This window comes from Gadus macrocephalus, chromosome 11, assembly GCF_031168955.1.
Source record: "Gadus macrocephalus chromosome 11, ASM3116895v1".
Classification (NCBI taxonomy): domain Eukaryota; kingdom Metazoa; phylum Chordata; class Actinopteri; order Gadiformes; family Gadidae; genus Gadus; species Gadus macrocephalus.
The window spans coordinates 7,233,928-7,248,548 of record NC_082392.1 but is presented as its reverse complement, the minus strand read 5'-3'; the positions used below and the strand labels follow the sequence as shown (position 1 = coordinate 7,248,548).

The following is a 14,621-nucleotide window of genomic DNA, read 5'->3' as shown; positions in this document are numbered from 1 at the left end:
GCGTGGTGGGTAATGTAGTTTATTGTTTAACATTGAACATTTGCAGAAAGTTTCAAACTGTGTGTATCTCGTTTTATAAACATTTTTATTAGGATTAAAGTTAGAGAAAACGCACTTGGCAGGAAAGACATTGACATAAAAACTTGAATTGATGTGGCTATCCTTGATTCATCATACCCATATCGAAGACCGTTGATGTCGCAGTACCAACAGGAAGCCTCTTCACAAAAGCGGTTGTTATACTTCTAATGAGGCCTCTTCGGCCTCAACAGCTGCCTACCTTTTACACCGACAACTAGTTTTTTAGCAATGTTTTTTTTTAGCATTTTGTGTTATTGCTTCAATAAACTCTTAGAATCTTGTATTCAAAAGTATACATGCACACAGTGTACACAGACAACGTATAGTCTGCCCTGAAAGCAAGTACACACACGCAGGCACACACACACACACACACACACACACACACACACACACACACACACACACACACACACACACACACACATACATACACCTCCATCATGAAAACAACAAAGAAACAAATAGATAACCAATTTGCTAATTATTTAAATAAAAGTGAAACGTGTGTTCCTGTGCAGAATGATCTTATTTGAAACAAGAAGCTTACTGTAGAGAATCATGTTATGCTATGACGTTAACGTCAGGCTGGGATGTGTACACACTTTATTCGACTCAGGTCGAATAATGATGAATAAAAGGTTATGCCCATCTCTCTCATGTACTTTGACGTGATCCTCCAAGTATTTCTCCCCCTAGTTCTCATGGACACATATGAAGCACTTATATTCCTCTTTGTAACACTTAAAATACAAACGTCTGATCTCTTTAAAACAATAAGACTACTATAGTAGCCTCTCTGCACATAGTGTGCTCTCAAAATATCACTATACTCTAGCCAAGATCCACAGAATACATAGTGATTACAGAAGGGACCTTGTTAACTCTAATGCTGTGTCAGCTGTGCGTATAAAGCATGTTCTCTTCTTAAGTTGTGGCACTGTGAATAATTGGCAAATAGTTGTATTGCTTTCCTCCTCACCCCTGCTGTTTTCTAATGTTCTTTTAACCTATTTTCAGCCTTCTCCTGTAGCCGGCTAGGGAGTGCCCATCAGAAGGTAGAAGGTGAGGGCTACGATGAGCAGGAGGCAGAAGGGGGAGTTGAAGGTCTGGTAAGCTGTGGAGGGCATGAAGAGGTCCTCGTACTTATAGATGCTGACCATGCGGTCGCTGACCGGAGGGGCGTCGATGTCATGCCTGGTGATGGAACCTGTGGTCAAGAGTAGGAGGATCTTTTTTTATTTTTATAAAATGATTGGTTTTTAATAAAAAAGTAAATCTGGTTGTAGACAATACAGAGTTGTGTAAGATATAGAGGGTGAGGGGCCTTACGGGACACCGATGTTTTGTAAAATGTATCTCAAAAGACTGGCCAGTGTAAAAACTCACTTAACAATACCCCTTCCGAAAGCTTTATACACTCACAGAAGTTTCTCTTTAATACAATATCTCCGTAACGAATCAGGAAACCAAGCACTTTTGTTTTCTGTCCCAGGCCACCAGAAGTTCTGCCAGCAGGACTTTTAGTTCTGAGATCAGGTGTGGTGGAGAAGAAGGAGAAGGATTCTGTGCTCTGTTTTCAAACCCCTGATCCCTACCTGCTCCTAGAAACTCAACATGTATCTCTACCTGCATCAAAAAAGATGTATCCTATAAACAGACATATCCCAAATAAAGATGTAACGCTAAAAATTAGGAAAATAAAGTCTGTTATTTTGGACAAAGCATCCTTATTGACTCATGGAGGGGTGGACGATCTAGGAGGATGGAGTGAGCATACCTTGTATGGCCGGCCCCCAGGCGAAGAGGTAGTACCAGGAGAGGTGCAGGTCCACCAGCGTCTCCTCCCGCGGGACGTACAGCGGGCGTTTGAAGCGGCAGGTCACCCGATTGCTCTCAAACACGCCCTCCTCGTCGCGCGCCGGGTTCCTCTTGATCTCCTTGGCCCACTGACCCACGTTGTAGAAGTGATGGATGCGCACACGCCCGTTGTCGTCATGGACACAGCCCATGACGTCATCTCCGCCCTGTATTTTTCAAATGATATGAGAAAAGGTCCCAGAAAGGAGAGTGAGTATAGGAAGTCTTCTACTGCTCCAACACACCAGGTATAAGTGTTTCATGTCACACGGAGTGCTGCGCGCAAGACCTTCAGCTAATTTTGGTAGGTGGTTTCTGTAAACTGGTGGACCTCTTCTAACCTTCTGCAATGTTAATCTGTATGGAAATGTCTTGCAAATGATTACAACAAGCTATTAATCTTAAATAACAAATTTTATGTTCAGATGCCTTACATGTAATAATATGTGATTTATCATGTTGTATCAAATGTGATATAAGCAAATAAATTGTGGAATACCATTGCCGTTCGTTTTAAAACTATGCTATTGAAACAATTGCTGTATGTTAAAGGCCCAGAACCCTAGAACAGCATCTTCACCAGAGAGAGTCCCAGACGAGGGCTCTAGGTGCGCTGGTAACACACACACACCATCTTTTTATCGGAGGAGAAGCCCACAGCGACCCAGCCGTCGGTGTCCGCGCTCATCTCGTACTCCACGTCGGTGCCGATGCGCCGGTAGCTCAGGAAGTAGTCGCACGTCTCTGCATCGCAGCCAGGCTTCCCGTACCTGCAGGGAGGAAGAGATTTAAAGGTGGTATGGGTGACTTATAGGGGTCAATATGGGTGACTTATATGGGTCAATATGGGTGATTTAAAGGGGTCAATATGGGTGACTTATATAGGTCAATATGGGTGACTTATATAGGTCAATATGGGTGACTTACAGGAGTTATTATTGGTGACACCATGGAAACCATAATGGTTGTTAAGGTTTAGGAAGTGTCAGTTAAAAAAATGTTTATCCTTGATCCTCCCTCATTCATCTCTTTTTATTTATTATTAAAAGAAGACAAAACAGGGATAGATATGTAATGCAAGTTAAATTATCTATTGCCCACCAATGTCAAGTCCTAGTGTGGGCTAGCCAACTGACCCTCTTGTTTAGTGGGATACTAACATGTAGCTCCCTACCCTGATGCAGCCCTTAATTGGTTAGAGGGATGGTAAGACGTAGCTTTCCACCTGATACATTCCTTGGTTAGAGGGATAGTAAGGTGTAGCCTCCTAACCTGATACAGCCCGTGGTTAGAGGGATAGTAAGGTGTAGCCTCCTAACCTGATACAGCCCGTGGTTAGAGGGATAGTAAGGTGTAGCCTCCTAACCTGATACAGCCCGTGGTTAGAGGGATAGTAAGGTGTAGCCTCCTAACCTGATACAGCCCGTGGTTAGAGGGATAGTAAGGTGTAGCCTCCTAACCTGATAGAGCCCGTGGTTAGAGGGATAGTAAGGTGTAGCCTCCTAACCTGATACAGCCCGTGGTTAGAGGGATAGTAAGGTGTAGCCTCCTAACCTGATACAGCCCGTGGTTAGAGGGATAGTAAGGTGTAGCCTCCTAACCTGATACAGCCCGTGGTTAGAGGGATAGTAAGGTGTAGCCTCCTAACCTGATACAGCCCGTGGTTAGAGGGATAGTAAGGTGTAGCCTCCTAACCTGATACAGCCCGTGGTTAGAGGGATAGTAAGGTGTAGCCTCCTAACCTGCAGCCCGTGGTTAGAGGGATAGTAAGGTGTAGCCTCCTAACCTGATACAGCCCGTGGTTAGAGGGATAGTAAGGTGTAGCCTCCTAACCTGATACAGCCCTTGGTGACTCCACAATCATGGACTTTGATCCTGGCAAAGGGGTCCACTGGCGGGGCAGTGGGGAAAGGATACCCTGCAATAAACACATACAGACACAAGTTTCTTTAGTTAGTTGGTGGAACACGAACACACAACAGCATAATAATTTATTTTAATAATTTCACAAGCTTATTTTTAAAGATATAAAGGATACACAGGTAATTGTGCACAAATGGGGGGAAAAAGAGAAAGACAGGGAGAGAGAGGGGGAGAGAGAGGGGAGAGAGAGAGATGGAGAGAGAAAGAGAGAGAGAGTGTGAGAGAGAGCGAGAGAAAGAGTGCGAGAGCGGGACAGAGAGAGAGAGAGGCATGAGATGGAAGACAACTAGTAAAGATAACACGGTAGAAGGAAATAACCATGAAAAAGTAAGTGAAGCTGAGTGTGGAATGATACGTGAGGTGCAGATCTCAATTGTTCAGTCATTCCACATTTCATGTAAGACTCGTCAAGTTGGTCAAACAAGGTCTAAAAGAGGTTGAAGAAGCAGTTGAAGAGTTGCAGCTTTAAATTACCCCTGGTGCCTATTTTTGCAGGGTAGAAGCATCAACTAAGGTTCAACCATCTGTCTATGATCATGCATCTTATCCTACCCTCTCCCTAACCCCCCTCCATCCTCTGCCCCTCTCTCTCCCTTCATCATTACACAGTGATGGATGGACCGTGTCCTTTATTTGTTAACCCTCTTGGATGAGACTCACGGCAAGGTCTCTCTGCCCTTTTTTTATCTATTCTTCTTGAACAACCTCTGCACTTTTTGTCCCCCACTCTGTCTCCCTCTGTCTGTCATTTTCTCGCTCCCACTATCTCTCTATAATGCTGTATCAAGTTGCTACTGTGGTATTAGAGAATTGTCCTATCCCCAACAACTGGAATGTGTTGTTAAAAAGGTCCTCCTTCCATTAAACCCAGCACCCCCCCCCCTGCCCTCCGGGTGACAGAAAGAGGAGTGTGTGTACAGAAAGAGGCTGGAGAAAAGCCAGTGACCAGTGGGGGAGCTGGCCTGGGTGCTGAAAGTGCCAATATATGTGACAGCATCAGTCCCTGCTGCAGAACACGCAGCATTATTTTAGTTATATTGTGGCTATTAGTTAAATTAACAGTAACATCATGTGTCAGCAAAACCCAGCGACTATACGATTACTTTGGCTACTGACAGTCCTATGCATTCCCATGCAGTTCTTCTTCTAGTCTAGCTACAGTAAGATCATAGGATATTACCGTCGTCTGACAGATGTCTCGATTCGAGGAACTCAGAGGCGAAAGTCCCGTACGAGTCCTTGTGGTGCTCCTTGTGGCCCGGCTCTCCGTGGTCTCCGTGGCCGCCTCGAAGCGCTCCCTCGTCGGTCGGGCTCGGCGCGACTCCCCGCCACACGGTGTGGCTCACTAGCACCCATAACTGTACCAAATGCCGCATTGAAATCATTGCCAACAGCGGCAGTAGATTGTCTATGTTAAATGCGAAAAAAGCCTCATTGTTAAGGGAAGCCTGTTTCTTACTGTGTCTGCGTACACACCGATCGCATATTAAACGCTTGATGTTTTCCTATGTCGCGGTTGATCCGCAGGATCCCCCCCCCCTGTGAGGTTCACGACGATGAGCTCGATGGGCAAATAGATTAGATTAGTAATCTTAGTTAGCCTATCTATTTCGGCAACACGCTTAATCCTCGTGGGAAACTGATCCCAGGGCATCAACAGCTCATCCGATCACATCTCAGTCCATTTTTTCGGGTCGTATGAATGATGATGAACGGTCTGGAGCGACCCCCTCGTCTTTGGATTCAGTCAATCAGGGTGCTGTCCAATAGGGAGACGAGACGTGGGCTTATAATGAGCGCTGTGATGTTGCCTTCTGCCTTATTTGATGGAAAATTCGCTCAAACAGCAAGTTCCAAATCTATGTAACCTATGTAATCTATTTTATTATTTCACATATTATTTTCATAGTCATTCTTTGTGATTAGGTTAGAGAATGTCACGTTTTAGTCTAATTAAGCATTGACTAAATAACCTGATTATTGAAAACAAATAAATTGGTTTAAGGGCTATGCTATTGAGATGGATACAAACAATTGAGTCAAAAAAAATAAATAATAATCCGCACAGTAGGCCGCAGTAGTCAGTGACATTCTTCACCTTAAAATAGGCCTACTAGCCACGAGATGCGATAGGCCTATTTAACAATTATTCTCCGAAGACAAAGTGAAAAATGACTATTCACGGAGCTTTAGGCGAATTATTGTTTTAGTATATAGCCTACTTCACGTGAACGCTCAAAAAATAAACAAGATAACACTTTTTGCCGGGATTTATAGCTATTTAGGCCTATTTGTTTTTTAAGCGTGACGAGAGTTTGAGATCTCTATCATGGGATATTGCCCAATATCCCGAGATAGCAAACTAATCTACTACACGTGAACACTCCAAAAATAAACAAGATAGGCCTAACACTTTTTGTGTTAGGCCTATCTTTTTTTTTTCTTTTTTTTTTCTATTAGCCGTTTTTATTAGCGTGAGAGACGACCGTCACGCAATATCCCGAGTTTGAGATCTCAATCATGGGATATTGTCCAATATCCCAAGATATCGAACCAATGAAATTGCGCCTACTAGGAGGTTCACGTGTAGCATATTGTGGCGAGCAGCACGGGAATGATTAGACGGGATTCCAAGTTTAGCAGTCGGCTGCAGTTCCGCACCCCATACACCGCACGATTACGAACTGTCTTTATTATCACATTGTAGTGCCGGAGGAAAAGGAGGACGTAGGCAACGTAATAAGAGCCGTTTTAATCCAGAAAACAGAGCAGAACAATCACTCTCAGTGCATGGCTAGAAGAACAAGTGCTACGGAATAAACGGTCCCCCTAGACCCCGTGGCTCATAGCCAGTTCCCTCCCACTCGATCACTCACAGTAAGAGGGGAACACAAACACATAATGTAGTCACTACACCAGCCCCCCCAGTGTTCACCTCAATATTCAAAATCCTTGCGACGAGGAGGGCGTATGGCCCGGCCCCTACGACTGTAGGCAAAGTCAGGAGGTGCGGGAGGAGGCGTGACATCATCCATCACATCCCCTTGTTGGGCGGGGCGGTAGGCAGCGATGACCGGAGGGCCGCAAGCTGTGGGGGCTTGTAGGGGTTGGAGGGGGTTTGGGCCACGGCGTGGCAGGGGGGGTAGGACGGGGGGGCGGCCCCTGCGCGTTGGCAGAGCCAAGTCCGGGGGTAGTTCAAGGTCCAAGTGAGCCGGTTTGAGGCGATCAACGGACACACACTCAGGCTTACCCCCCATGTCAACCATGAAGTTCTTGGCTCCTGCCTCGATGACACGGAAGGGGAGGTGGTAGCGGAGCCCTGTGGCCGTCGTGGCGGATGAAAACGTAACCCGCTGACTGCAGCTCCAGGGGCACCCGCGAGGCAGGGACGCCATGCCGTGTGGTCGGAACCGGGGTGAAGGTCCTGGCGCCGTCCAGCGGGGAGGCGCGCTGAGCGGAGGCGGACCAGGGCTCCGTCGACTTGGGGATGAAGTCACCAGGGACCCGCAGCGGCTGTCCGGACACCAGCTCGGCCGACGATGACCGGAGGTCCTCCTTGGGCGCCGTCCTGAGCCCCAGCATGACCCACGGCAGTTTGTCGAGCCAGTTGCTGTCCGTGAGGCTGGCTCGAAGGGCGGCCTTCATGGAGCGATGAAAGCGCTCCAAAAGTCTGTTAGCCGGCGGGTGGTAGGCGGTAGTACGATGGAGCTTGACCCCCAGATTCTCCGCCACCGCCGCCCACAGCTCTGAAGTAAACTGCGGGCCACGTCAGAGGAGAGGTCAGCAGAAGTGCCGTAGCGGGAGACCCACACCGCGATGAACGCCCGGGCCAGGTCGGGGGCTGTCGTTGAGGAGAGCGGGACTGCCTCCGGCCAGCGCGTCGTCCTGTCCACCATGGTAAAGAGGTAGGTGAAGCCGTGCGAGGGGGGCAAGGGTCCCACCAGGTTCACGTTGACATGGTTGAACCTCCGCTCGGGCACCGCGAACTGTTCCAGAGGGGCCTTGACATGGCGATGCACCTTGGCGCGTTGACAGGCATTGCAAGTGTCGACCCAGGCCCTCACATCCCTCTTGAGCCCGTGCCAGACAAACTTCTCTGACACCAGCCGTGAGGACGGTTTCCTACCTGGGTGACCGCCTCAAAGATGGGGCGTCTCCAGTTGGCGGGGACTACAGGCCTTGACTGACCCGTGGAAACGTTGCACAGGAGCTTGGCCCCTGTATCACTGAAGAGCACCTCCTCCAGGCTTAGCCCTGTGTTCGACGACTTCAGAGCTTGGACGGAGGGGTCGGCGGCCTGATCCACAGCCATGCGGGAGTAATCCAAGTTCAGCTGGACCGCACCGACCAACGCCCTGGAGAGACAATCCACGACCACGTTGGACTTCCCAGCCACGTGCTGGATGTCTGTGGTGAACTCAGAGATGTAGGAGAGTTGGCGCTGCTGGCGGTCGGACCAAGGCTCCGTGGTCTTGGACATGGCGCGTGTGAGCGGCTTGTGGTCCACGTAGGCCATAAACTCGGAAGTAAAACGGAAGTGTCTGACCGCGAGCCACAGCCCGAGGAGCTCTCTGTCGAAGGTGCTGTAATTGCACTCTCTGGGAGACAGCTGGCGGCTGAAGAATGTGAGTGGCTGCCAAGCACCCCGAACCCACTGCTCGTACACTGCCCCCCACGGCAAAATCTGATGCCGCCTTGGTGTCCTGGAAAGCCTTGACACGTTCCGCCGTCCAGTCGACCGGTTGCCTCAGAGCCTTGCCCTTCTGGGCCTCGTACAGTGGTTGCAGGATGTGAGCTATGTGGTGGAGGAAGCGATAGTAGAAAGTCACCATCCCGATGAGCCCCTTGAGCTTGCTGACTGTGCAGGGGCGTGGGAAGGCTGCAACAGCTTCAACCCTCGAGGGTAGGGGGGTCACGCCCTCCACAGAGACCTGATGCTCGAGAAAGTCAAGGGTATCCCGTCCGAACTCACACTTCGCCGGATTGACAATCAGCCCATGTTGGCTGAGCCGCGTGAAGAGGGTCCGGAGGTGGGACAGGTGCTCCTCCTCCGTGGTGCTCACGACGAGGATGTCATCCAAGCAGATTAAGAGGAAGGGCAGGCCCTGGAGCACCGAGTGCATGAGGTGTTGGAAAGTCTGCGCCGTGTTCCTCAGGCCGAAGGGCATCCGCAGAAACTCGAAGAGACCGAAGGGGGTGGTGACGGCTGTCTTATGGACGTCCTCTGGGTGCACCGGCACCTGATGGTACCCCCGTACCAGGTCCACCCTGGAGAAGAAGCGTTTGCCCGCCAGGTGTGGCAAAAAATCCTGGATATGCGGGACCGGGTAGCGGTCAATGGGTGCCACCCACCGTCTGGCTTAGGGACAATGTGCAGGGGAGACGCCCAGGGGCTGTTCGAGGGTCGAACGATGCCCACCTGTTCCATGTGCAAGAGCAGCCTGTTGGTGACACCAGCGCTCAGGGCTACTACTGCCCTGCCGTGTCCCGTCGGTCCAAAGGAGCAGGGCGAGTGGCAGATCGCAGAGGCAGGAAGTCCAGCCAGGAGTGAGTTGCAGTAGTCGAGGCGGGAGATGACCAGCGATTGGACTAGAAGCTGAGCGGCACTCAGCGAGCCAAGATGGAGGATGAAGACAGAGGGACGGCACCCCCTAGAGATGGCTCAGCGACGGGGACCAGGCCAAAAGCTGCGACGTCCAAGCCTTCCACTCCAGTGGTAGAAGACCGGAGAGATCGCCTAGAGAGGATCGTGAAGTCGGTGGTTGAGTATCAGAGGCGTCAACATGACCAGGCGGAGGCGGAGTTCTTTCGTCAGGACCAGAGGTGGAAAGCCATGGAGCATCAGTTCCAGCAGCTTCAGAGGATGGCGAGATGCTGCTCAGTGCTGCTCCTGCTGTTCCCACTGCTTCTACAAAGAGGAAGTCCTTGTGAAAGAGTCTGGTTGGAAACCCATGGGGGTTCCCACTGCATCCACTTCAGGTAAATGATAAAAAAAACTTAAGACTGCTAGTCGTAACTTACTGAACATTTTCTGGGCTCCAAACTAATTGATAGCAAATAAGTCATCCATCTGGCAACTTTGGTTATAAAGGAAGACAAAATAAGTATATGTATGTATGTTCCCCTCTGATGTATATTGACCCTGATGAATAACAGATAGCGCAAACGTTGTTCTGTTTGTTCCATTATAATGAATGTCGCTTCTACCAAGCGCAGCTTTGACTAGTCATTCCCACTTACTTGGTGTTGCTTTTGGAAGGTGGGGTGCCCTGATACAGGGTTTGAGCTCACAAATAAGCAACAAGTTACCTATTCATTTAAGGCCCTTCTCTATTTATGTGATGCTGAACAGCCATCACTGATTTGATTTCTAATTATCTTCCAGAGACGTCAAGCTCCGGAGACACGTTCGCAAGACTCAAAGGGAGGATTGACACGGGGAGCTATACCTGAGCAGCATGGAAGACTGTGAAGAGACCACTCAGTGTTGTGATGTAACCTATCCATGAAGGGACGTTCTGTGGATGGGCACAGGCCTTGAATGCCCAGCAATGTTGACCGATCATTAGGGACCTTTCATGAATGCACAGGTTCCCAGCAACTCACGAGTGATGTTGACCCATCATAAAGGGACATCGGCCCAGAGATGTACCAGTGATGTTTACCCATCATAAAGGGACATCGGCCCAGAGATGTACCAGTGATGTTGACCCATCATAAAGGGACATCGGCCCAGAGATGTACCAGTGATGTTGACCCATCATAAAGGGACATCGGCCCAGAGATGTACCAGTGATGTTGACCCATCATAAAGGGACATCAGCCCAGTGATGTGGAACAATCATTAGGGACATAGGCCCAGCGATGTACCAGTGATATTGACCCGTCATTAAGGAAATCAGCCAAGTGACGTACCAGTGTTGTTGACCCGTCATAAAGGGACATCGGACCAGCGATGTACCAGTGTTGTTGACCCGTCATAAAGGGACATCGGCCCAGCGATGTACCAGTGATGTTGGCCCGTCATAAAGGACATCGGACCAGCGATGTACCAGTGATGTTGACCCGTCATTAAGGAAATCGGCCAAGCGACGTCACGTACCAGTGATGTTGACCCGTCATAAAGGGACATCGGCCCAGCGATGTACCAGTGATGTTGGCCCGTCATAAAGGACATCGGACCAGCGATGTACCAGTGTTGTTGACCCGTCATAAAGGGACATCGGCCCAGCGATGTACCAGTGATGTTGGCCCGTCATAAAGGACATCGGACCAGCGATGTACCAGTGATGTTGGCCCGTCATAAAGGACATCGGACCAGCGATGTACCAGTGATGTTGACCCGTCATTAGGGACCCGTCACTTAGGGACAGGCGCCCAACATACGCACCAGGGATGTTGACCCGTCATATAGGGACATCTGCCATGCAGCACCAGTAATGTTGGCCAGATCTTTCCCTGCAGTCTTCCACAGCAGCAAATAAGCCCAGGACCAGCGGGGGGGGGGGGGGAGGCACCTCATATTCCGCTTCCAATGCAGTTACAGACTAATCTGAAATATTGTAAGTTTCATATTTGTACTACACGTAACTATGACTTGTAGGCAGAGATGAGACGGCACAGTTGGAAAGCTAATGCAAAAATGAGTTTTTTATTTTACAGGTTTGGTCCAACGTCCAGGTACAGTGAACCAAAGTATGTTGTTTTTGAAAGCTGCCTCAGAGCTGTTTGAAACCTGTCTGGTGTGCAAGAAATTCTGAGGTCAAGCGAGGACAGATGGGCACTTGCCGTTCAATCTGCAGTGTAGAAACTGTAACTACGCCAAATGGTGGCAGAGCCAGTCCATTGTAGGTAGTACCCCTGTTGGCAACCTTCTGCCATCAGCTGCCATGTACTTCAACAGTACATTGTTCTTCCAAGTGGCAAAGGTTTTGATTTTAGATTTTACACCTTCAGTTTGTTCAGTTGGGTTACACTTTATTTTATGGTTAGGCTTGCAACATGTTGAACTATGATTCAGGATGGCTCTGCGTCGGATTGCAATTTTATGCACTCACCAGCAGAACAATGAAGTAGGTGGTAGTTACCACATGGAGAAGGAGGGACTGAAGAGAAGCTTGGATGTTCTTGAGCACAATGGTTGGATGTGGACTACATAGTTACTGACCGTCATCCACTGTTACAGAATTTGGGAACCTTGGGAATGCAAGGTCAAACAGTATTACGACATGGGGCACTTTGAGAAAAGTAATTGTTCATCAAAAATCCTTGTTGACTATAACTATAATCAACTCTCAAATATCGTTGTTTGCAGCCCTAAATGTCTTTATTATATACTTTTCGATCAGCTTTGTCGAAGAAACTGCAAAAAACCCTACGTACTGCCAAGAAAGATCGGGAACTCCTGGCGTATCCAGAGAACGACGCACGACGGGATGACCATCCTGACATTCAGTCCGAAGTTGCCCCAGCAACAGCTGACAAACCTACACTGCAGAGCTGCCTATAATGCCTCTATGGAGAGAACTGTTTACAGTGTGTCCCACTACACAAAGGGATGCTTTGCACTGAATGTTTGTAAACAGCAAAAAAAATATTTAAATTGGCAAAATCGTTGAATTTGTCATGTTTATATGGGTTATGGGTTATATGGGTCATATGCTATAATGAAAGATTAGTGTTCTGAATTTACTTTAGACAGTTTTATCTCATTACATGTAATAAAAACATACTCTTCTGTCCTACGTCTCAAAGGTTGAAGTCTTCTCTAATGATGTTGTTTATGCTCTGCAGGGTAAACGGATTCAAGCAGTTAATGGAATTTTGATTATCTAATGCAAATTATACAGTATATTTTAATTCATTCTTTTCTAACATCAGTTAAATAACAATTTGTTTTATTTTCTATTTTTTTTATTTATATATATTTGATGTATACACAGTATATATCTATGAATATGCACCAAATATCTGAAAACGCAGCACTATAATTGTCTACTACTGGTAAATATTGGTAGCCTACCAATATCTACCACTTGGTCGTGCTAGAAGTCCATTGGTCTCTACACAAGTTAGCCGAGCTAGTTATTCTCTCTGAACCAAAATACAATATTCTTATATATATATAAGAATAGTATTAGCAAATAAAAAGAAGAATATAGTATACATATATATACACACTATATTCTTCTTTTTATTGGCTAATAGGCAGATACTGGGAACACATACTGGGGATATGCTATTAATAGGCCTACATGTAGTCTAAACAGTCACTGTAACGTATAGCCAATGATGTAAAGGAATTTGTTATTCGCCTTAGACCACACGATATTGGAGCCAACATAAGGACCACGTATTTCTAGTCCTAACCGTTCTAGGGATAACAGTGACTAGTTTATGCTTCTTCACATAGTGGTCAACACGACACCAAATAATGGGTCTAAGGTAAGTAAGTCAAACCCTAGGCCAATACCAATATAGAAGAGCTCTTCCCTGGATTCGGCGGATGCTTTATGGACCGTCTCCAGAGCACCTCGTTGACCTTGTAGCTGTGAATAAACCAGGTGTTGAACATGTACCACTCATCCAGCTCGAAACCACCACCCACAGAGGATAACTGACGTTTCATCACCATAAAAACGTCCATCAAATATGGCCTGCTATGATCAATAACAGTCTAGATTAGATCATGTGGAAACACTGGAAAAAGGATTTAGATGGCTTTTATTTTCTCTTTTAGACAGCAGTTTCAAATTTGGATGAGCAAAAAGTTGTCTGCGTGCATTTTAAAGTCGGCCTAGCCTACTCCGTTGTTAAAACGACCGCTTAAATTCAAGCCATTTTGATTAAATTGCTCATCAAACCTGCTATGTTAACGAAAAATCGGCCTATGTAGTCAACAGAGAAAATAGTAGCCTACTGTTGTAGTCGTCGCAACGTTTACCCCCAGGCAGTCCTTGGCCTGAGCTAAAAAAAAACATTATTTTACCACGAAAAAAACGTGTGTGACTAAAACAAATAATTTAATCTTTGAATTTAATCATGTTAGGAGGATGATTCGTAGATTTGGTCAGTCGAATAATATTTGATTTATTCTACAATATATTTTGCCAATATATATTTTGATTGCCAATCTTCTAGGTTCTGCGACGTACAAGGCTTAAGAATGTCTGTTCATACCTATCGCCTGTAGATGGCGCTAGTGAAGCATCAACGACGAGGAGCATGGTCTGTTGAAGACGGACTTCGGTGGCGCTTCAGATATTACAGTGATCATCATCACACTGAATAGGTGGTGTGTGTGTGTGTGTGTGTGTGTGTGTGTGTGTGTGTGTGTGTGTGTGTGTGTGTGTGTGTGTGTGTGTGTGTGTGTGTGTGTGTGTGTGTGTGTGTGTGTGTGTGTGTGTGTGTGTGTGTGTGTGTGTGTGTGTGTGTGTGTGTGTGTGCATGTGAGTGTTGGATCTTTAACCCCACTTCAGCCCGTCTCTCTTGGCAAAAACAGATCCCCCTAATCAATTGCTTCTCTCGATCCCGATTCACCCAATTAGCTGCCGTTTATCCTGCTGTTATACCTGCCACTAACACCCCCTCTCCCAGAAGCACCGCTTGTTACATTTGGCCCCTTCCCCCCCCTCCCTCTCTCGATTGCACTCTCTCTCTTCCCAATTACCATTCTGTGTAGGGGGCAATGCATGCTGGGTAATGAGGGGATCTTGGTAACCTGTGTTGTCTTAATAACATAAAAGAGATACTCATTA

The 14,621-nt window shown here is 47.4% G+C and overlaps 1 protein-coding gene across 1 annotated transcript; it reads right to left on the bottom strand.

Annotated features, from left to right (window-relative positions):
- Positions 1 to 68: 68 nt before the first annotated feature.
- LOC132468389 (DOMON domain-containing protein FRRS1L) lies at positions 69 to 6,275 on the bottom strand. The gene is made up of 5 exons (XM_060066128.1): positions 5,045 to 6,275; positions 3,775 to 3,859; positions 2,573 to 2,711; positions 1,862 to 2,108; positions 69 to 1,291 (listed from the first exon to the last, which is right to left on the bottom strand). The coding sequence occupies exons 1-5, from the start codon at positions 5,247 to 5,249 to the stop codon at positions 1,119 to 1,121; spliced, it is 849 nt and encodes a 282-aa protein (XP_059922111.1). The 5' UTR covers positions 5,250 to 6,275; the 3' UTR covers positions 69 to 1,118.
- Positions 6,276 to 14,621: the final 8,346 nt, after the last annotated feature.